At 45.3% G+C, this 22,638-nt stretch overlaps 1 protein-coding gene across 1 annotated transcript in view; it reads right to left on the bottom strand.

The window, feature by feature from the left end:
• Positions 1-22,638, bottom strand: part of LOC119391432 (endothelin-converting enzyme-like 1) — a 144,452-nt gene that overhangs the window by 5,430 nt on the left and 116,384 nt on the right. The window contains exon 7 of the mRNA XM_037659112.1: positions 12,341-12,430. Coding sequence (XP_037515040.1) covers positions 12,341-12,430 — 90 coding nt within the window. The remainder of the gene's footprint in view (positions 1-12,340; positions 12,431-22,638) is intronic.

Genomic DNA, 22,638 nt, shown 5'->3' with positions numbered 1-22,638 from the left:
CCACACCGTTCTCGTGTGGTTTGTCACACGCGTCCCCCTCCCCCTGAGAGAGTCGTCGATGCGCAAGGCAACGAGACGCGTTCGCTCACTTCTGGTCGCGCTGTTCACCATGCAATATATGTTCTCCAAGAATTGTAAACAATCACCAATAGATAATTTTATCGCTAGCTCTGGTATGACCATGTCGTTTTTGATGTAAGTTTTGGTGCAAAAAACACACTTGTTGCAGGCAATAGATGCCACGACTTCATGTTTCTTCTGGCCAATGGGAACTTCTCTTGTTTCTTACACATGATGATATACATCGCACGCAAGGCGGGAAATGACGACATCAGCATTCCTTATTACCAACGTTTTGGTGAACGACAAATGAATTGCGTCGCCGTAATAAATGCGTCATATGCTATCACAGTCATGCTGATTTCGTTTTTGTGAATCGTGGCGGAAGCGCTCTCTACTCTGAGCTGTTCGCGATAGACTGCTAATATGCAGAATAATTTGAGGGTCTTGAATCTATCTATATAATTATCTATTAATGTGCTCAACATTGGCTGCTTCTTTCCGGAAGCTAGGACATTTTTGTAGCCAGTCATCCTGCCCGCGTAGATCATCATGTGTGAGTTATTTATGTGCCGTCATTGTTGCACGCATCTCTACGTACCATGCATATTCAGTCATTTCCTAAAGAGATCAGAAATAGTTCTTGTTATTACCATTAGGTGATACTGGCATGTATGGAGAAGATGAAATTTAATGTTACTGAAAGTAGTGAAAATAGAGGTACAAAACGTCCTCCTACCTGAAGTAACGTATGGTTCGGTCAGGTTGCCGAGGTCGGTAAGACGAATGGGCTTGAATGCTTGTTCACTATATGTGTTTGATTCGATTAAATAAACTACAGAAAGAAAAAACAACAACAAGAGATATCGTTTCAGAAAATCTCGAATTCTTTGAAGTTCTTTGAAACTCACATAAGAAAACGTCGGCAAACACACCGATACAATGTAAAAATCGTCGTTACGTTTTCAAACTAGGTAATCAAACGTCATTTTCCTGTGCTCTGGAAGCAAGGTTGCTGTTCGGTACACTTGAAAAGGACACAAAACTCAAGCTAAATGTAGTGAAAGTGGCCATGCCAATCAATTATACCGCCCGATTTGTAGACAAATAGAACAAAAGCAGTATCACGAACTTAGATTGTAATATTGAGCAGTAAATGATATGATTTTGAATAAGCAAGAACGTGGAATAAATAGAGCAATATTTTTCCGTCTTGCTTTATCCTCAAGCCACAGGTAAGTTGCAAGTACCCGCGTTTTGTACAGTGGTTGCGGGGATGGGCTGTTGACTCACAATTCGTGGGTACTATACCAGCCGGGGCGATAGCATTTCGATGGAGACGAAATGTTAGAGGCGCGTATGCTTAGATTACGGAGCACATTAATTGACCCAAGGTGGTCGAAATTTTGCGGAGCCCTCTACTGCGGCGTGACCAATACACTATGGTGCTTCTGGCACTTAAAATCCGAGATATTATTCAGTTCAACAATAAAAACATAAATTATTAGAAGAGTGCGCCTGCATGCAGGTTGTCTACAATAGAGCTCTTGCAAAAGTAATTTTGGGCGAACAGCTCAGTAGGAGCATTACACATTAAATGTGTTTTTCCTTAAAGCTGGAGATCTGAATTGATAAATAGTTTTGACAACAACAGTCCAGCTTGAATTATACCGAATTCTGGCTGAAAATAAGCAGTGTACCTACACAGTGTAGCAGGTATCTGTTATTTCAAGTTCACGCGCGCACAAGCGCTGCGCATGAGCAGAAGAAACTGGGGCGTAGCGTCAGCGTAAATGGCGTGTACCGTCAGCAGTGTTCTATCCATACATTTCCTTACATGGTTGCAACTTAATCACTCAGCGTGTGCAGTCGCGACTCGTGTGAGTTGCTTTCACGCGAGCCAATCCGCTAGCGGTGGGAGGACCAGCGCGCGCATCTGCCAACAATACAGAAAGAAAAACTCGGGAGCAGTAGAACGCTTTCCTACAATTTTATCTGCCAACAATCAGAAAAATATCTGTGTAAATGCGCCAAAATCATGTCTAAAGCACCCAAAAAGCACCCGTTGCGCCAACTAATATCGCTTATACACAGAATTTCTTCCAGTTTACACAGAGGCCAAGTTACTGATTGTATTTTCTTGGAGTTTGCTAGAGCTTTTGACAAGATGCCTCACCGCCTACTACTTCTTAAACTTAATACTCTTAATACTTACCCTAACATCTTGAATTGGATAGAATGCTTTATTCTTCAGTCAAATCTAAACTTTATTCTGTAGTCATACCTATATAAGATATCAAAGAGGTGCCCAAAATGGCCAATATTCTTAAATCCCACTAAATGCAAAATTATGTCTTTCTCGCGTCACTCCGACTCATCCACTGCTTAGGCTATGCCATCAATAACATCAGCATTGATTACGTGACTACATATAAATATCTCGGAATTCAGCTAACTAATATCCTTTCTTGGTATGCACACATCGAATACTTCAATAACAGTTGCAACAGATGCCTTCAATACATACGCAGAAAGTTTTCCAAAGGCCCGTGCCAATTAATGTTAGTACTCTACAAAACAGAAATTAGGCCTAAGCTAGAGTATTCGCAATCTGTATGGGACCCCGGTCAATATTCATTATAAGCTCTCATTGAATCGGTTCAAAACCGGTCAGCACGTTTCATTAATTCAAATTATTCCCGCACATCTAGCGTTTCACTAATGAAATAAAACCTTGGACTAACTGATTTGAAGATTTGAAAAATTTCTTGTCTATGCCTTTTTTCAGAACATCCTTTGTCGAAATTTTTTACTTAAGCAAGAACTCATCTCAGAACCTTCATATCATGCATATCGTCACGTTTTGATCATCAGTATGAACTTTTCATCCCTTTCTGACGTACTAAACTTTTTCCAGACTCATTTTTGCCAAAGACCAGTGCCGAGTGGAACCGCCTTCTCTCCTCCATCGCATCCATTGAGGACGCGTGATGTTTCAAGAATGAACTGAGCGACCAAATCTTGAGCTTCTAATAACTGAGTATCGTTTGAACGTATATTCGCATTAATTTGTTGTATTTTCATGTTCTATTTTTAATGCATTTTTTGTTTTATTAGCCATCCCCTCTGTAATGCCTTTGTGCGTCCTCAGGGTATTGTAACTGAATATGTAAAAAAAAATAAACAAACGTGAAAGTTTCATTGTAATTTTTTCGCAAGTTCCCCACCAAGGGCTACCATGTCTGGGAAGTTAAGTGTTCCATCTAGAATTAGCCATTGCGAGGCGCGATCAGCGAGCTTACACTTTCCTTAATTTCAAAGACTTGCCTGTAGCATGGGAATATAGTAGTACTTCGTAGAGAGCGAACAGTAATGCGTTGTCTAGTATTTAGGTTCTGACATAAATGGTTGCGAAATATTGTTTCGCATGTTATGGGCTTATTTTCAGTGAGGCGTAAACGCACGAAAAAAGACAAGAGACGGTCGGAAGCTGTCGATCAGCAAACCCTCTCGCAAGTTCTTCTTCCTTCTTCTATCGCGCTCTTAGAGGACGGCGTTACATTTTCCTCCTGGAAAGACGAAGCTCACCGAGCGAGTCGAAGTGGTCGGTTGCTGTAGCGCTTCAATCGCGCAATATGAACAACTCGCGTCTTGGACGAACGGCGTTTCTCAGCTGTCACTTTCTCAACGACGTAACTGGCGTCCCTCAAGACAGGGGTCGCACTCTGGAACTGAGTACTTGGAAGAGAGCTTCTGGCAGAGTCCGTTCTTTTGGACAGGCGTGCACGCTCAGACAAAATTGCCTGTAGCGAGGTGACCAGGAGGTATCTTGTGTCGTAACGGTCCTTAGCATGAGCATAGGAAGGAAGAGTCCTAAGCCGCGCAAGTCGATGCTCTTTGTTGGCACAAGAGAAAGTATGTGCGACATTGGAGTTTCCGTACGTCGAGAAAGGAAGTATGCTGTCGACAAACCTTTGAGGATGACGAGCATAGAGAAGAAAGAAGGGTGTATGACTTGTGACCTTGCATTTTGCATACGATATGTAACGACAGCTATACAGCATCGAAGCTGTTATGATGCCCGGAGACATACATTGAATGCGTGCAGATAATGGTACGATCGGTGTGCTCAGGTAGGCCATCGGCGCTCAGGTAGGCCATCAGAACTGCCGGCCGCTTTCGCTCATCACCACACGAGGGGCTCTGTGACGAAATATAATCGTGTGCAGTATAAACCGCTACATCTTAGACGAGGTGGCTGAAACGACTGCTATTGTTTCAGTATACCTTATTAGGTCATCTACGTACACGACAATTCAGTGGCGCGCAGTGGAAGACTTGCGGAACGGGCCGAGTAAATCTATGCCGACTTTTCGAAAAGTGAAGCCCGTGGCTTATCTGGTGGCTTAACGGTGGCCCAACCCGCTACGTAGTGCTTGGTCGTCTTCCACAGAGGAGGCCAGCAGAAACATTGTCGAATACGGTGCAGCGTGCTGGAAAACTGAAGGTGCCCGGGCACAATGCTGTCGTGCATGGCACGGAATACCGCAGGGCGCAGACATTCTGGGACGATGAGTAGCAATCAGGCTTAATGCTGGAGTAATTCTTGCATATAGAAAGTCTTGGAATAACGAATGGTGTTTTGCGTTCAGAGTGTGGGTCGCATTGATAATTTGTCTTAGTGAAGGGTCGCGCTGTTATTGGTGACCAAAGGTGTCCAAACTGGGGAAGTCGGAGGAAATTGCAGCCAGGTAGCTGTCGGAATCCTCGTCATCGGTGTCCACATTCCAAGATGAAGACGATATGAGCAATCGGATCCTGCGTGGCATCGACCGTTCTTGTAAGAGACAGAAAAGTTATATTCTTGAAGCCACAAGGCCCAAAAAGCCAACCGGCCAGCATGACCGCGTAATCCGACAAGCCAACACACACAATGGTAATCTGTGACGATCTTGAAATGCCGGCCGTACAACTTTTCTGAACTTTTGGATGGCGAAAACAACCGCAAGACATTTCATTTTTGTGAGTGTGTAAATGCTCTCAGCCTTTTTGAAAGTACGACTTAAACGATCAACGACGTGTTGATTTATAGGTGTTGAGGCTTGGGCTAGTTGATTGGTAATCATACTGGCAAGTTTTTGCAGCGCGCGAACATAGGAAAAATGGACAGAGTTAAAAATGGACAGAGCAGAAAGAGCGCGTCCGTCGTTAAAGTGAATAAGTACAGCGCCAACACCGATACCGCTTCCATCTGTATACAGTTCAATTAGATTCTCCGCGTTTTAACGATGCAAAGGTGGCCCACAAGCGAGCACAAAGTTGAGCTGCTCCAAAGCAGCCTCACACAGAACGATCCACCGCTATGGGGTGTCGATTCGGAGCAAGTACGTCAGTGGATGAGCAAGTTCAGCGAAGTCAGTCATAAACATGCTAAGACAAGAACACAGGCCCGGGAAGGCACGAATTTCCTTCACCGTGGTCGGTTGCTAAAGGTTTCGGACTGCAATAATCTTGTGGTTACCTACTGGTTTGCCGTACTTCTCGGCTAGGTATTCGAGATGGGCTTGACGATCACCAAAATGGCATTTTTCTGCATCTAATATAAGCTTACCTTTCTTGACGCAGTCCATATGAACGCTGACCGCTGGCTGTGCTCGTGGAAATTTCTTCCGAAAATAATCACTTCGCTCAGATAACACATATACAACTCTCTCATTTGTGGCCGCCGAAGGTTGGCGCCCATATATCGATAGAAGGTTGCTGGGGCGTTACATAAGCCAAGCGGCACAACGTTAAACCTAAATAACCCATCATGCTTAACAAAATGAGTCTTCTCTCTGTCAGACGGATGCCTTGCATCTGCCAGTACCATAAGCTTAGCTAGACTGAGGGAAATATGCGGCGGAGTGCAGGCAATCAAGAACGTTGTCCATGCGTAGTCGAGTGTAGACGGCTTTCTTGGTGACAGCGTTAAGGCGACGGTAGGCAACACAAAATCTCGACGAGTTGTGGAGTTGTGGAGAAACCCGCTTCTTTTAACCTGTCTAACTGCCGTGAAAAGCTAAACTGCGTCACCGTTATTTCAAAAGGCCAAAATTTTTTCCGTTTGTCAAGGGCTTTAAAATAGTTTAAGAAAGGCAATCCTGAACATAACCAGGCCTTAAGAGAAAAGAAAGAAAGAAAATGCTGTTATTCCTTGCGCACACCGGATGGCGCATGGCTTAAAGAAGCTAGCTTCGAAATAGCAAGTACAAGTCATATTTTCCGCGAAGAATATGTTATCCAGCTTCTGCCATCTGGCCAACAAACCTAAGCGCAAGCCAATCACATCGTGTCAGACTAAGCAGACGCGTAAGTTCGTTCCTTGCTCTTTGTGAGTAGTTTATGCAATTCCGCTCTCTTGTGGCAAGGCGTACTACGGGCAAACTGGTCGATGTTCCAATATTCGCCTCAGAGAGCACTACGGCATAGTAAAAAATTCTACGACTTCGAATTTAGCCGCCCACTGCGGCAGATTCAAACGTGAACCCTTGTTTCAAGAAACAGCCTTGATGGGCAAAAATAAAGATCAAACAAGCCGAGAGATAATCGAAGCTTATCATATGCACTTGGAAGCCGCTCGTTGTGCCAGCCAAACCTCTATCGCGCTGCATAAAAAATAAATAGGATTTTTGAATGGCTTGTTCCCGCGCTTCTCTTGTGTATCTGGCAATCACCATGTGACATAAACGCATTTTGTTTGTGCACAAAATCAGTTTTTCAGTTGAGAGTCAGCGCTCGTGTCGTCCGTTTCTCGTCCTTCGTCTGTGCCACGCTGCACGTTTACCCGAAAATGTTAATGCACCAACTCGCCGAGATCACCGCGTTAGTTTACTGCATAACGCAACGTGTCAACTTGCCAACTGTAGATAATAGCTGAGCGCAAGAGGTCGCGTTGGCGTATATCATGTCACCCGTAAATGGCCAATGCGTTTGACCAATAAAACAGATTTTGTCGGCGAATCACTGCTGAGCGCTATCGGGCGCAATCAGGCATGCCGATGACGCCACGGCTGGCGCAGACCGGCCGTTTTCGTGAGGATGTTGGCACGCACGAGCATGGCGCAGGAACCAAATAAATAAAATGAATAAATGCGCCGTAGCAGCGGCTCTAAAGCGCATTTCCTACACCACCTAACATGAAAAAAAAACAACAATATAGAGCAATTACGTGGCTCGGACATCATTGTTAATGTGAAATCGTGGTAGTTACTTGTACCCCTTGTATTTCTTGAGTGCTGACAGTTTTATTTTCATAGAAGGTTGGCATATAGCGAAAGACTTGCCTCACACTATCGATTGTCTACACACGTTCAGCTGAACAGAATCGTGACAGAACATATTTTTTCTCGCAGAAGAATAAATCGACACGACATTTACGTAAACATGGTACACTGTTGAACAATTCATCGAGAAACATTCGCAGATTTCCCGATGTTGTTCCTATTACGAAAGAGGGAATATTTCTCCCGTCATACCAATTTCTACGAACGGTTTTTTTGTGTTTTCAAACGAGCTCGCAGTCAAACGTAGCAATGGAATGTGTGGAAGTAATGGGTCACCATACAAGAGCAACACGAATGTTTGCCATCCCACAAACAAAATGGCGAACGCACACGTAGCAGCTTCTCAGGAAAAGCATGCACACTATTCGCGATAATTTGTATTTGAATAAAAATCATGCTTCTCACGTTGGTCGTCGTACGCTTTTATCTTCTCAGCGACATCTTTGTCCAAAGGCGGATGCGCACCATACATTGACATAAATTTCGTATAATCGTTCAGGTCGCGCTTAAAATGTTGCCATAAAAACTGGTCTCGAACGTAGTCCAGCTGTAAATGAAGGAGAAAACACGAACGTTTGTGGCGCTTCTCAAGTGCACCTGGCGAGAAAAAAAAAACTTGATTTTTACAGCACCATACAAGAGCAAAAGCTGCACGGTAAAAGTAAAGGTCGACGTAAACAGGAATGATCAGAACTTTTACGTTCAGTTTGTGTTGTCACAATCAGACAAGGCGGGGCGGTTCTTTGGAGTATTTCACTTTGCCGCGCGTAAGCAGCGACGCCAAGATATATTAAGTGCTCAGCACATTATGGGCACGGCTTGTGGCTGATCCATTATATCGTGTCGCACTATCACAACGTGGTCAATATAGGCCCAAAACAAGGCTAATAATGCTCCAAACCAGTCAATTAAAACAATGTCTTAATAATATAAACTACAGGAATAACGAATAGTTTTCGTGGTAATTTACGTAAAATCGCGAAAAAACGCTTCTGAATCATGGGGATGATGCCCGCCCCGCGCAAGACAGGTCGCCACTGCGCGATTGACGAGGCGGATGGAAGCTCTAAGGCAATCGCTGGGCCGCCCGTGCTAGGCACTTCCTCGGGTTTCACGGTAGCGGTGCTGTATTAAGCGCTCCTGATTTGGACGTACCCCAAGACTTACACAAGAACGACATATGAACACGATTTTTTTTAACGTTTTTCTGTCGGAACGTTTCATCGCGCTAAAATAAGGGCTTCGAAGGCAATACAGCTTTTTATTGTCATATCAATACAAGGAGGAGTGCTCTGGAAGCCTTCCAAAAATGCAGTCCTTGGCTTCTACACTCTGAGTCGCTGAACTCATCACGGAAACGTGCGCGCACGTTGTAGCACAAAGTTTTGTCTAAATCATGAGCCTGTACTCCATTGAAACGTAAGAAACGTTGTAGGCTTCACCCATGGAAGCACGGCGTGCCCGCCATTCACCTGTGAAAGACAGTCCTGCTAGGTAATTTCGGCTGGAACTGTAAGTACGTTTTCTGCGTTTAAGTAAACGCTACAGATATTAAAGGAGGAAGTTTCTCGTTATTTCCTAAAACATTTTGTTTCGATGAGCAATGTGCCACGGGGTTCAAGTGCTCGAACTAAGACAAACGACACAAGCATGAGTCTGTGTGGGAACGTCCACTGTCTTAAACATTCGAGAAGTGCTTGAAATCAAGAAAATGTGTGAGCGCTGTTGGCAGGGGCGGAGCCCGCGGGGGCGCGGGGGGCATCTGCACGTCTAAGATTTCCCTCCTGACCCGCTTTGCCCTCAAGAGCAAACTCACTGGGTGGATCCCCCGAAAAAAAATGCACGCATATCCACGAAGTGAATGTTGATGAGTGGGCGAAGCTCTGAGTATCTTTCGGTCACCGTGAATCTCCCATTTTTTTTTGTTTTTGCCGTATTGCCACCGCTTCCCGTGCGATCACCTCCGGAGTAGTAGCTTGTTGTCGGCGTTCCCGTTGAGCCGCCGCATGCTGCTCCTTACATTCGTTTTCATCCATGGCAGAAAGAGAACTTGTGGTCAAGAACACGCTTACAGACGCATTTGCAACGCAGCATCCTCTCGTGTAATTAAAGAGCAATAAAAAGCCGATGACAAAGCTCGGTCCCTAGGTCCATAATGGGTATGTTGAAGTCGCCGACTACTATAATGGGTTTATGCTTGTAGGTATTTTATATGTTGTCAAAATTACGATTAATGTTCGTGTGTTGTAAACCTCTTTTTATACACATACGCGCTTATGTTTTGACTATAGCAACGGTTTTCTAACCTCCACGACAGCGGACAGTGAGCGTCGGCGTCAAAGCTAGGTCGTAAGGTCTGTAATTTCTACGTTTAAATCGCCGACTAGTATTAACGGTTTGTGCTTCTATAGCTTTATGTTGTTCTGTCACAAATATTCTGCCGCTGCCCCAGGCTGTTCGATGTAGCAAATGTGCGATTTCCCTGTAGAAGGTGCAGCGATTAGTCTGGGTAGAGCTGACATTCTTTTTCTCAGGCTGTAACTGGCTATGGGAGCGGTTATTTTATATTTGAATTAAGACCAGAAGTGTGGGCATGTTAGTAAGACCATTTCAGCGAATACCGCTAATCGAAATAGGCACGTTAGAGAACCCAGCTCGTGCAAATCTTGCGGAACTCCCTAATATGGCGGCTCTCATAGCATGAGTTGCTTTGGGATATTAAATCTCATAAATAAATCAAGGAGAGTGTACAGAGAAAATGCTACATAATAGATATGCCGTACAGGGTGCACTCAAGGAATGCTGCTGCCATCGGCTTGCTGCTGCTAAAGAGGATGGTGCTTTAGGCTAGAGAATGGTGAAATACCGTTCAGCCTCGCGATATCAAAGTCGGCGGGGAAATCGTAAAATATCGCTATTATGAGCCTATGGTTATCGCGAAGTAACGGAGAACAAACAAGGAAAGGGTGCACAAAACGAAACATTAATGCCGAAATTTAGTAAGCGTGCCTTGTAGTCCTTTGTGTATAAGCGTTGATCACAACCCAGCGATTTGTCCATTGTCGCACTGTAAACGTGCGCTCTGAGCAGCGCACGAATCGCGTCGAAAGCCTCCCACACATCCCTCGTATTGGTCGTCCTGTACCCATGGCATGTGCTCGTTCGACGGTGTCGTCGGTTTCGTGCACGCTGCTTACAGTACTTTGTCGATGAAGTTTCAACTAGACCTATGACAGCCCATGTTGCACGACACACCACGCGATACTTAACTGCGACACGCTACATTTCGCAGCAGTACCACACGAACTGCGCGCGATACGCGTGGCGTAATCGCGTAGTCACACGTATCCCGAACCGCACTAGCGCCAAGCCCACCGAAACGCTGCGCCTGCGTCTAGGTGGTGTATAGACTCAACTGCGCGAGATGCGTTTGACGCGTATGGCAAGCTTCGCAGGTATGGAAGTCCTGTGACGCGGCGAGACACCGCGGTGCGAACGTAGAACTGCGGACGGAACTGAGCTGAAGACGCGGTGCGCCGATGTAGCCATGGCATCCACTCCTGCTCCGCTGCTGTGCAGCTGCCACAGTATATCGCTAAAATATCGGTCCCGGACCCACGTTTCGAGGAGCGAGAGGAACTGAGCAAAGCCGCTTGTGCACGGCAGCCGGATCACGGCAAACGGCGATCATTCGTACCGTTGGCTTCAACGACGCTGACGGCGTGCATAAAAAAAAACAAGCAGTCTAAATAAGCAACAAGCAACAACAACATCTGGCGCGTGTGGTTGTTTCCGGAACCGGGTCGGTTTTGTACGCAAAGAAGGCGGCGCCCACGCAAGCCAGAAGTGGTGGCAGTTTAAACAGTTTAGGCTTGAATCAAACACATAGAAGCGCGCTTTGTAGTATGCTGATCATGCGCGAGCAAATAATGTGAGGGGAAACGCGTGGTCAATTTTCGGTTATGTGGGATTGCAGTTTGGCCGCGTTCCGTTGTCTCTAAATGCGACATGCATCGAATCGCAAGGGCGTTAGCCGGGGACAGGAAAGTATTTCGTTGTCGCGAAGATTCTATTGTTGCGCGAAGTCATTATTGCAGGTTTCGACTGCATTTGTTTCTTCATAGCGAAGATCGCCTTACGAGACAGAGGCGGAGGAACGCACGAACAGTTTTCTTAACTTGTATAAAGATGCTTACGAAGCTATAATGCGTGAGCATTAGCGACAGCCATAGGAAATAGGCTGGAGCATACGTGAACTAAATATAATTTTTTTCAATAGAATTGCTATCAGACCCTAATGAGCGCTCATTCAGTAAAACGATATTCCACAGTTACCTACATCAGTAACACAGCGTTAGAAATACAGAACCCATGAGTGATTTTTTTTTTCAAACTATATGTTGTAAAAGCCACCATTCCAGCATTCCGGCACATCGTTTTTTCAAGGGAGTTTTTAACTTCCGTGACTTCCCTTGCTGCTTTCTCTTTCTTGTTTTAACATTTTAACAAATTCACACGAACTTCTACAAGAACTCAAAGTGCTCACAGTTGCTTCAGAAATGCTCATGTGTGCTCTCGACCAGTGCCACTACAGATACGCTAAGACGCAGTTGTAAACAGATGGCATGGGACTCCGTTAGAACAGCTTTGATGAGAGATTAATTCCATGTTCATCAGTATAAATGAGTCAGTGCCAAAAAGGACATATGGGATGACGTTTACGATGGAATGCGAACTTGAGTTCTAGGGAACCGTAATATATGTTCATATACCCAAACTACTACCACCCAGCCTAGAAAATAGCAGCGTACGATGCTGTTCATGCTATTGCAGATGTACGTGCGAATGAGGAAACGTTTATGTACCTGCATTATTCTCTTGTCTTTATGAAACTCGTTCGGACTGAAAAAAATGGAAATCACGGCATGGACTCCGAGCTGAAGAGAGCCGCGCACCATCATCTTGACCGGGTTGACATTCGCCAGTGTTCTGCTGCTCAGAATGTCCAGGTTCAATGAAGTCAGCCACTCGACGAGATATTTCGTCTGCGATAAAAAAAACATTTGGAATATGAAAAGATACCTTGGTACGACGCATTTCGTGTTCTGGCACAAGGGGTGTCACATATGCATGAATTACAAGAGCAATCGGAGAGACCAGCGGTGAGGAGTAATTTCGCTCTTTTATTCAGAATGATCCCCCACAAAAGCTGAACGCCAGGGATTGAAATTTGTATATGAGAAAACATTTGTTACTTTAGCTCGAACGTGCAGCGCAGAAACGTTTTAGCCGCTCAGAACCTCCTCGAATACGTCACGGTCGAGCTTGAGGCCAGTTGAATGTCGTAATCTAAAATGTATCTATGGAGCAGGCTAGAAGCGACGCTGCCGCGTCGCGTCCACGTCATGCATTACGCCGCGGACCATGTAATTTGACTTCTCCGCTGCATAGATTAAGCAGACCGCTGTGGCACCGTTCTCAGTGCGCCGGAACCCCAGTGTAAACAAGTAAAAAAAACGAGGCGGGCTCTTCAAGTCGGCTGATAGGATTTCTTCCAGCACTTCAAGGACGGCAATGCCGCTGCGCCGCTTACAGAAGCTATCCGAAAGAAAGTGGAATAGTGTGGACTCTGAAGCCCAAGCTCCATAGTGCGTGCTACTCGCAGGCCACATGATGACGTAACTTAATTTCGCAGTTGGCGCATTGCTATGGTCTGTTACAAACAAAGACAATAAGCTCCGCCCACAGCCGCCGCTGTGTCATCCAAAGATGGTGTGCATAGATGCACCATCCAGTCGCATTTTCTCATTTCCATGAGGTCAAGCACTTTTCGCGCATTTTAGCTAGACGACTTTCCCATACAGACACATGTTAGTGTCGATGGGTTCCACTTGAAAACTTGAGCTTCCTGCCAAACTAAAGCAAGGATTACGACACATTTGCTCAGCCAAACGAAATATTTGAGGTAGGTACAATGACATTAGCAGCCAAAAAGTAATTAGCTGTGAACTACCTAGCACGACTTTCTTGCATAGATGAGTGGCAGGCGTGCCGCAGTTTTGGGGCGGAGCTTGTATTCATTCTTAGTTTGTAATCGACTCTAGATATAACTACGTTTTTGTGCTACATTTTCCTTAATATACGCCCCCTTGTAGGAGCGTATTTCCGTTAATACGGCTTGTTTCGGTTTCGTTTTCCGGGCTTTAACGTCCTAAAGCAACTAACGCTGCCAGAGATGCCTTAGTCCAGGGCACCGGATAATTTCGACCTTCTGTGGTCTTTAACAAGCGCTGAAATCATAGAGAACACGGGTCGCTAGCATTTCCCCTGCATCTGATATGTCCAACCATCTCATGCGGGATAAAAACCGCGTGTTTCGTGTCAGCAGCCGAGCCCTTTAGGCACTAGACCACCGGAGTGGGCTGATTAGAAGCTACTCACATTAGAAGTGCTTCAGAATTGCCTTCCAATCACATACATGTGTTGTCCAGGAAGAGGTTGTTTCTATGTAGAACTCTCCTGATTGTCCAATAGTTCGAAGAATATTTGGTATGAAAAATAATATAGTGTTTACACTTACCTCCGGTCCGTACTTCGAGATGAAATTCAAACACGCATGGTACATCCCAGCTGCTTTCTGCCACGAAAGTTGGTTAGGAATCTGGTATATAAGGAACAGTGAGACGTAATATGCTGTAGATGCGAATGGAATCGTGAACCTATAAAGAAAGCGCAAAAAGCATGTTATAGGGCCTGTATAAAATTGTGTTATACCAAATATGCGTGCTGTTTATCGACAAAGCGCAGACATTAATAAAACTTGCTGTGCGAAGCATAATCCACTTGCATACAGGGTGTGTTCGTCATGTAATGAGACTGGGTCTGGTAAAAAAAAACATGTTTAAATTCTTCAAGGCAGTTTCCTTGAACGTTGACACACTGAGTAAAGGCACGCTCACGAGCTCCCCAAACGTCAGCTTCCCTGACTTCTCACCGATGCTCCGATACAGCCCGTTGGATGGCGGGAACACCCGCAAAACGGTCGCCGTTCAATCTTCCCTTGAGTTTTGGGAACATCAAAAAGTTTTCCGGCTGATATCAGGGTTGATGCAGCCTTGATATAGGCACGATGCGAGCCCAGCAGACTTCCCCTTGTTTCGAAATCTCAAGAGTAGACTGAAGGGTCGCCCTTTTGATGGTGTTCCCGCCATCCAACAGGATGTCACGGAGTCTCGGAGAATGTTCACCACAGCCGACATTAAGGGAGCCTTTGCATCGTGGAGATTGTATTTTACTCGGTGCATCGACGGCCCAGGAAACTATCATGAAAAATTAGCATCAAACGTCGCGATCGGATGAATAATTTGTTTTGACGAAACCTTGCCTCATTACTTCACAGACAGGCCATGAATGTCGGACGACAATTTATAGTCAGGCACTGCTGTCTCCCGCGCTCAGTGTAGCACTGTTCGAAATTTTGAGCAATGCTATACGCTCCCTTTCATTTGGCGATTTACTGAGGCAAAGAATTTGGGAAAGGAATGTATGTACGTACGGTTACAGACTACGCTTCATATTTCATTTTTATTATCTTTCGAAAGTTTCTTAATTCTTGCTCCTTTTTATTTCAAGTTCTCTTTGTAATTATTTGCTATTCCAATTTTCTTCACTTCCTTTGTTTTTCTATTTGAGCAGCGCACGCTGTAGTTACGTACGAGGCTTCATTTTTATTTTGAGTTGCAGGAGCACCGAGTGACTCTCTTGATTCTCTCTAACCATGTCCGGTCGAACGCTTGGTAACGGAATTCCGAATATCTATAGAGCAAGCTTCTTTAAAAAGTCAGTTTCGCCTCAGCGGCAAAGCAATTGATGCAATAGCAAAAATTGGGATGTCACATGAAGAACGGCAAACAGATTGAAACTTGCTACGTGCTGCTCAGGCACAAAGGACGAAGGAAAAGAAAAGAAACAAGGCGAGTGCGAAGTAACAAGTGCACAGCTCGACACTTGCAGCGCGCTGCTAAAGCGCAAGAAAGGACACTAGCGTTTTGGAAGTGGGGACCCAAGAAATTTACGAACTGCCAGGGCTCATGCGCTGAACGGAAGGCACTCTCAGATCTTGGGATCGCGCTGTCCCAGGGCCCTGCAGCGCCTTACGCCTTACTTTGTACGGCGAACAAAACCAGAGGACGCGCAACCTCAACAGAAGAAACACCAAGACGGCGCTTGGCAGTGGTACGTGAAGCCACGGCTCGCGTTGCCTGCGGGCGTCGATTCTGGTGACTAAAATGAAGGTTCATTTTGGTCTAGTTGGTATCTGTTCACGAGGCTAAAATTACAGCGCAAATGTACTTCTTTGTCCTTCTTACTTCTTCTTTGTTTTTTTTTTGTCCCTGCACCCATCCATCTGAATACGATTTCACGTCTTCGTGTACATAATACAGTATCATCCTTGTTAGATATTTTCGTTTAGAGCTATTATTGTGTGCGCATGTGCGGTAAGGTTGCAATGACCTTACATATGTATTGGCGCACAAAGGCATCAAACAGTTGTTAGCGCGTGTGTCGTACCTATCTTCGTGGGTGTCATGTGCGCGTGCGCTGTAATATTAACTTCAGGATTGTGGTGACGTTGTGAGACATATACTGCGATTCTGGTTCAGCCGTTCCTCCTGTGGAATAAGCCTACAAGAGCCAAAGCGTTCCCACTAGCTCGCGCCACCACAAATCACGGGGCGCTCTTCTTTTTCCCGGACCGACTGGCTACGAGTCGGCCAGGGAAAAATGAAAAACTAGTGTGTCGCCAGCGATACGACGCAAACGGACCGCGGGCAACAATGCAGCAAGGCCCGCGTCAGGCATAATTTTTATTTCGCCACTTCTGGCGTCGCGGGCGTTTCATTCAACGTCGCGCGCGTTGGTATTCTGCCGTAATTAGAGTTTGAGAATTGAGGACCAAAGGCAATGGGTCCCCAAGCTGCGTTGGGTAAGCTGCTCTTGCGTTCGGAGCATAGGCGTGCGCACAGGGGGGGCAGGGGGGGCGGCCGGCCCGACCCTAATCACATAAGAGGGGGGGGGGCGCAAAATCTGCTCCGTACATTGACCCTTCTAGTCACCTAAGAGGGAGGGGGGCGCAAAATCTGCCCATACATTGATTAGTAGGGTGGGGGGCGCTGCCATGAACCTTCGCCCCCCCTGATGGGGAACCCCGCGCACGCCTATGGTTCGGAGGATCAGCAGATTTTGAGAATTCGGTCCAACGCAGGCCGCGTTGGGTCAAAGGCACGGCGTGCCACACGTCGCGAAATTTAAGTTATGCGAGACACGGGCCATACTGCGTCTTGTCCGGCGCTGCGTCTGCGTCGTCTCGCTGGCAACCCAAGACGCCTTGGGGACATACGGTAGTTTTGGATTTTTGGGTCTTCGGTCAACGTGAACGCCACAGCCCCAGAGTGGCTGGGGTTCTGCGCATGGGCCCTGGCCGCTCATAAATGTTTTGGGTCCCCAAGCTCTTTGGGGCTGCAATTTGCAAATCCCTAATATCCCAGAGAACTAATGACGTACGGCGTATTTGTCGAATGCAGCGCACTGTGCAGCGAGGAGTCGTAAGTTCCAATCGCCTGTCGCGCGCTTCGATATTTTTTTCTTCTGAATTAATTGTTTGTGCTTTTATTTTATATACATACATATAATGTACGTGATATGAAGACGACGGCAAACGTCCTCCCAGAGTGTCCATATAATTGAAAATAGATCAGTCGTCATGGTTAAAGTTGCAAGTACCATTGGATATATCTGACATTGCAGCATAAGTTGACCTCTCATGAACTGTCAGAACAATGAAAATTATTTCATTGGACTTACTGAATGCTTGTGAACTGCGGGGAGAGGGGTCACTCTTACACTTGGCGGCGCAGGTCTCAACCACGCGATTCTTTTTACGTGGACTATAAGATTCGCCTCCACAAACTGGTACGCAATCCATGGTTTTTCCTTCAGGTTAAGCGAAAGCCTTAGATTTTGCTTCAGTGAAAGTAAGTGACCGCGGGCATGAACAGGAATGATGGAAAATGTCGCAACATCAGGCATTACGCCTCGATGGCGTCACAATGGGACGTCATCATGACATCACATACCAGCAAAATAAATAAGGGTTATTTTATGAGGTCACATAACATGATGTCATGTGTTGACGTAATTGCACGACTTCAACGCATGATGAAAGATGTACCGATGCTGGAAGCAGTGCTAAACAAAGTTAGGTGTTGAAAGCTTTCGGGGTGTGGGGTGCAAGGAGCAATAGAAGATGCAAAAGAAGACGCAAAATGAGACGCAAGAGAAGATGGCTCACAGTTAATCACAAACTTAGCAGGACGGTCATTGCGAGTTCCATTCTGAGGCCCCCAAATCTCGCATTAGGGCACCTTTACTTTATGACTGGGTGTTTTACAAACCTACTTCATCCTTAAGCGCTCAGATAAGTACACGTCAGTGCGAGCGCCCGAACAGCACCCAACGCGCGCACCCAACGACGCCGTCCACGTTGAGATGAGAGATGTCCTATGCGATATCTGCCATACACGGCTTCCACGGAACCAAGCATAGTCATCATAATAAGTTTTTGTACTTCTTTTGTATATTTTATGAGTTCTTGTTTATCTTTCATTCTTCTTTGTTTCAGCGTTGAATGTTTCAATGCAGTCCAGCCGGACACGGCAAAACACGATGGGTGGCGCGAGGCCCACGAGCCAGGGGACGTTACCTCGTCCTCGTTCGCCATTTATTTATAATTTTATTATTTTTTATTTCTTCGTTTCTGCTTCATCGGCGAAATATAGAGAAATCCAGCTGGCAAAATAAGAAGAGCGTCGCGTGGTTCGAGGCGCGCAAGATGGCGCCTACGGCGCAGGCCAACTAGAGATGGCCCAACGTTTCTGAAAGCATAGTTATACTTAAAACTCTGCCAAATGAGTGTCAGCAGCCGTTTTAACTTGGGGCGCATCACTAATATGTATTTACGTGAGCATGAGTCATTTCGCACCTTTCTCTACGTTTGCGCCTCTCCCGCATCAAAGGTACTTGGTCATGGAGCCCTGTTCTATGTGGCGCGTTCACTGGCAACTATCGAGCCATGTGATGTAGTTATATTGTGTTTACAAACATTGTAACATTTTATAATACTGAAATGGACGGAGATTTGCCGCGTTGCACCACCACAAAGCATATCGCGAATCAAGGGAACGGCCGCTAATGGGGGCAAATAACAAAACGCCATTCCTTTCCTAGTCACCAGCAGAGAATTCCGGCACTGCGTTAGTAGTGTATGATAGATAATTTTTTTCAGCAACCCATATTTCACCCTCCTCGCAGTATTCATATCACCCGTAAGCACGCAAAAACAGTTTCTTGCAAAAATAGTGTAGGATGGACAATAATCTACTGAAATGATTGCCCAAACATTTTGAGAACGGACTCTCAGGGGGTCGAGTGCAATGTCTGGGATGTTAGGCATGCAATTCCGTGATATATAACGTGCAAAGTAGGAACTTAAGCCAAGCATCCTAATATAAATGGGCAGTCGGCAGCGCTACAGCTAGGTTTCTATCAGGCCGAAAAGTTTGTAAGGTATACGAACGTATTTAGCACAACTACACCAGACTCTCATAGCACAGGGTATTTGCTTCTTGGTACTTTCATGCTTTTTATGATCAATGTCTGACAAATTGGGAACCAGAGTTTGTTTTCCCTGCGTAGTACACATTACTGTCAACATAAACATGAAAGCAAACATTTTCATGTGTAAAAGAATCGTTACTTCAGCTGATGAGCGAATAGCAAATGTCGACTTAACAAAGTATATTCATACTCCAATACGTAATTACTTTATATAAAGCTCGTTTTCTGGCTCCAGTGCATGTGTCCAAGGCTTTCAGTGTGGTGGCATTTCACAGTGGCATACTGCGTATACGTAGACACCACAATTGCACGCCCATCTATTAGAAGTAAATCTGCTAAAAACTTCAATTTGACAGTCACTCAGTAGTTACTGTCAAAATGTTGATGAAACGTTAAAAAAAAACATAACACCTTTATGTTAGCGTAACCACATCATAGCGTATGTGCAATGCAAAACTGCATTGCTTTACAGCATAAATATGCAAGAAAGTTTGTCTTGCATTAGATACTTTCACAAGAGTACAGCATTTTCTTTAGATTTGGTAGTTCGTGTATACCCATGTGGTGAGTTTTGTTGTGCGAGCCGAAGTAGGTCGGTTAGGTCCTCGCCCTTAGTGAAGTTGTCAGCATTTGCATGTGTTATTTTGTTATTATGTCGCGTTCTCGTGCGAGAGCTAAACATCCGTTTTTCATTTGCCATTCACGCAAGGGAATACTGAATTTCTACGACTCATACTTTTAATAGATGTGAAGTTATCGCATTCTTTCAACTGTAGCCGATATCACCCTTTAGTAAATAAATAGCTATGTACTTTCTCGAGTTCAAGGTGGATATGTATTTCCGCCTTATTGAATACCTGTTCAAGTGTAGACGTTCATTTATTTCATATCGTATACCACTTTGAACCTTCTGTGAACTGACAACTCAAATAGGCGCAAGCAGGGAGGTATTTTGGCTTTGTGTGTTTGAGTGACGCCTTTTCAGCAATTTGTAATATAACAGCGTTATTCAAGGTAATTGGTGTCGGCTCTATGCCGTTGTGATCTGCAAGCGCTGACGGCAGAACAAAGCGCGAAATGCGAATTTCTTTTCAAAACTGGCAGTACCGTTACCCTATGTATACATGCAGAATAAACGTGTGTTTACACTCAGCTTTCGTACGCTGAATGATCCTGTTGCTTACGAAATGCAAAAGCGGAAGCAACATCCTTTTATTTAGATGCAAAAAATGTACCTCATGTTAAACTACACATTCAGTGGGAGACGTGGAAATATATTGACACAGCCAGCGAAAAGGCTGAAAAGAACCGGCGTTAAACGCTGGAAATGAAAGAACAATGACGCAGCCAACGAAAAAGGCTGGCGAAAAATATTGCAGCTGCCAATATTTATACAATGTTGGGGGTACGCACGACGGACAATGTTGCCAGAAGCCATCTGAGCCATTATTCGCGATATGTTCGAGGAATTACTTGAGCCATCTTCGAAAACAATGGGCCATCATTAGCTTCCAATATTGGACTAATGCACATTCATGTGTAGCAAAACGCCAAAAGCCAACGCAAGACCAATTTTTCAGCCAATGTTTGCCACCCTGGAGCCGAGATCGGTCCAATGCTAGTGTTGCCTGGGAGGCCTTTCCATGGTGTACACAGAATGAAGTCGAACCACACATAACCTGTCACAGACCTTGCAAGAATGCCCAAACTGTAGCGCCAGAAACTCACGTGCGAACCTGGTTGTGGCATGTCTCGTCAAACTAAAGGAGGCGCTGCCCTGGTAGAAGCGACTGCATTCAGCCGCTCGTGCTCAGCTTGCGCTACGCCGGGCAAACTTCGTATTGCCCGCTTTCTTGCCACGTCATTCTCGCGCTCTCATCGAGCGTAGTCCTGGTCCGCTCGCAGTTGCCGTTTCGTAGCCGTTTCATGGACCACGTAGGTAGGATCTGATCGCAGTTGACGGTGACGCTCAAGATCCCCAGCACACCGAGACTTACGGAAAACGGCTTCTGCTTCGGCCGTGCGCACCTTCTTCGGTCTAGCCATACTGCCTAAACATGACCGAGCGCGCCTACACTTACAGCAGCTTTGACGTATAACTCGCCCAGGTTTTAATGCGCACGTATACTCCATAAAGTGGGCGGGAGGATGACCGCCGCCATAGCTCAATTGGTAGGGAATCGGACGCATTCTTCGAAGGTTGGAGGTTCGGTCCCTGCGGGTGGCAAGATAAGGTTTTGTCCACATTACTTTCCTCACATTTTCATCTCAGTGACTATAAATCAGTGACATTTCATCTTAGTGACTACAAGATCACGTGCTACGTGACGCCAACAGGCAGAATAAGTGTTTTCCACACTCGCCGCCATGGCTGCGACCGGCGCTGACTAACACTTCTAGGTTTAAAAGTGCATCATCATCATCATCATCACCACCAGCCTGTCTACGCCCACTGCAGGGCAAAGGCCTCTCCCATGTTCCGCCAATCAACCCGGTCCTGTGCTTTCTGATGCCACGTTATACCTACAAACTTCTTAATCTCATCTACCCACCTAATTTTCTGTCTCCCCCTCACGCGTTTGCCATCTCTTGGAATCCAGTCAGTTACCTTTTATGACCACCGGTTATCCTGCCGACGTGCTACGTGCCCGGCCCATATCCATTTCTTCTTCTTAATTTCAACTACGATATCCTTAACCCCCGTTTGTTCCCTGACCCACTCTGCTCTCTTTCTGTCTCTTAAGGTTACACCTATCATTTTCCTTTCCATCGCTCGCTGCGTCGTCCTCAACCCTCTTTGTAAGTCTCCAGGTTTCTACTCCGTAGGTAAGTACCGGTAAGATGCAGCTGTTATATACATTCCTCTTGAGAGATAGTGGTAGACTACCATTCATGATTTGATAATGCTTGCCGAATGAGCCCCATCCCATCCTTATTCTTCTAGTTATTTCACTCTCATGGTTCAGCTCCGCGGTTACTACCTGTCCTAAGTAGACGTACTCCTTTACAACTTCCAGTGTCTCGCCACCTATCGCAAAGCGCTGTTCTCTGCCAAGATCGTTCCACATTACTTTAGTTTTATGCATATTATTTTCAGACCTACTCTTCTACTTTCCATATCCAGTTCAGTAATCATGAGCTGTAATTCGTCTCCCGCGTTAGTCACCAATGCAATGTCATCAGCGAATCGCAGGCTACGGAGTACATATATACACAATATGTACATATATACACTATAAAGTCGACGAGAGGATGACCGCCGCCGTAGCTCAGTGGTAGAGCATCGGACGCGTTATTCGAAGGTCGCAGGTTCGGTTCCTGCCGCCGGTAAGTTATCTTTGCGTGAACTTTACCTTCTTCACACTTATATTCTAATTACTAGAAATACCACCACCTATACTTATCTTGGCAATATTGTATGTTAGTTCTCATTATTATTTTGCCTAACAAAGAAAAACGAGCCCTTAAAAGCAATCGTTTTTCCTATATATATATATATATATATATATATATATATATATATATATATATATATATATATATATGATTTGATTATTTGTTTATTTTCTTTGAAACC

The sequence above is a fragment of the Rhipicephalus sanguineus genome, chromosome 4 (assembly GCF_013339695.2).
Source record: "Rhipicephalus sanguineus isolate Rsan-2018 chromosome 4, BIME_Rsan_1.4, whole genome shotgun sequence".
Classification (NCBI taxonomy): domain Eukaryota; kingdom Metazoa; phylum Arthropoda; class Arachnida; order Ixodida; family Ixodidae; genus Rhipicephalus; species Rhipicephalus sanguineus.
Note: the sequence above shows the minus strand (reverse complement) of the source record. Positions and strands in the feature narration are given on the sequence as shown.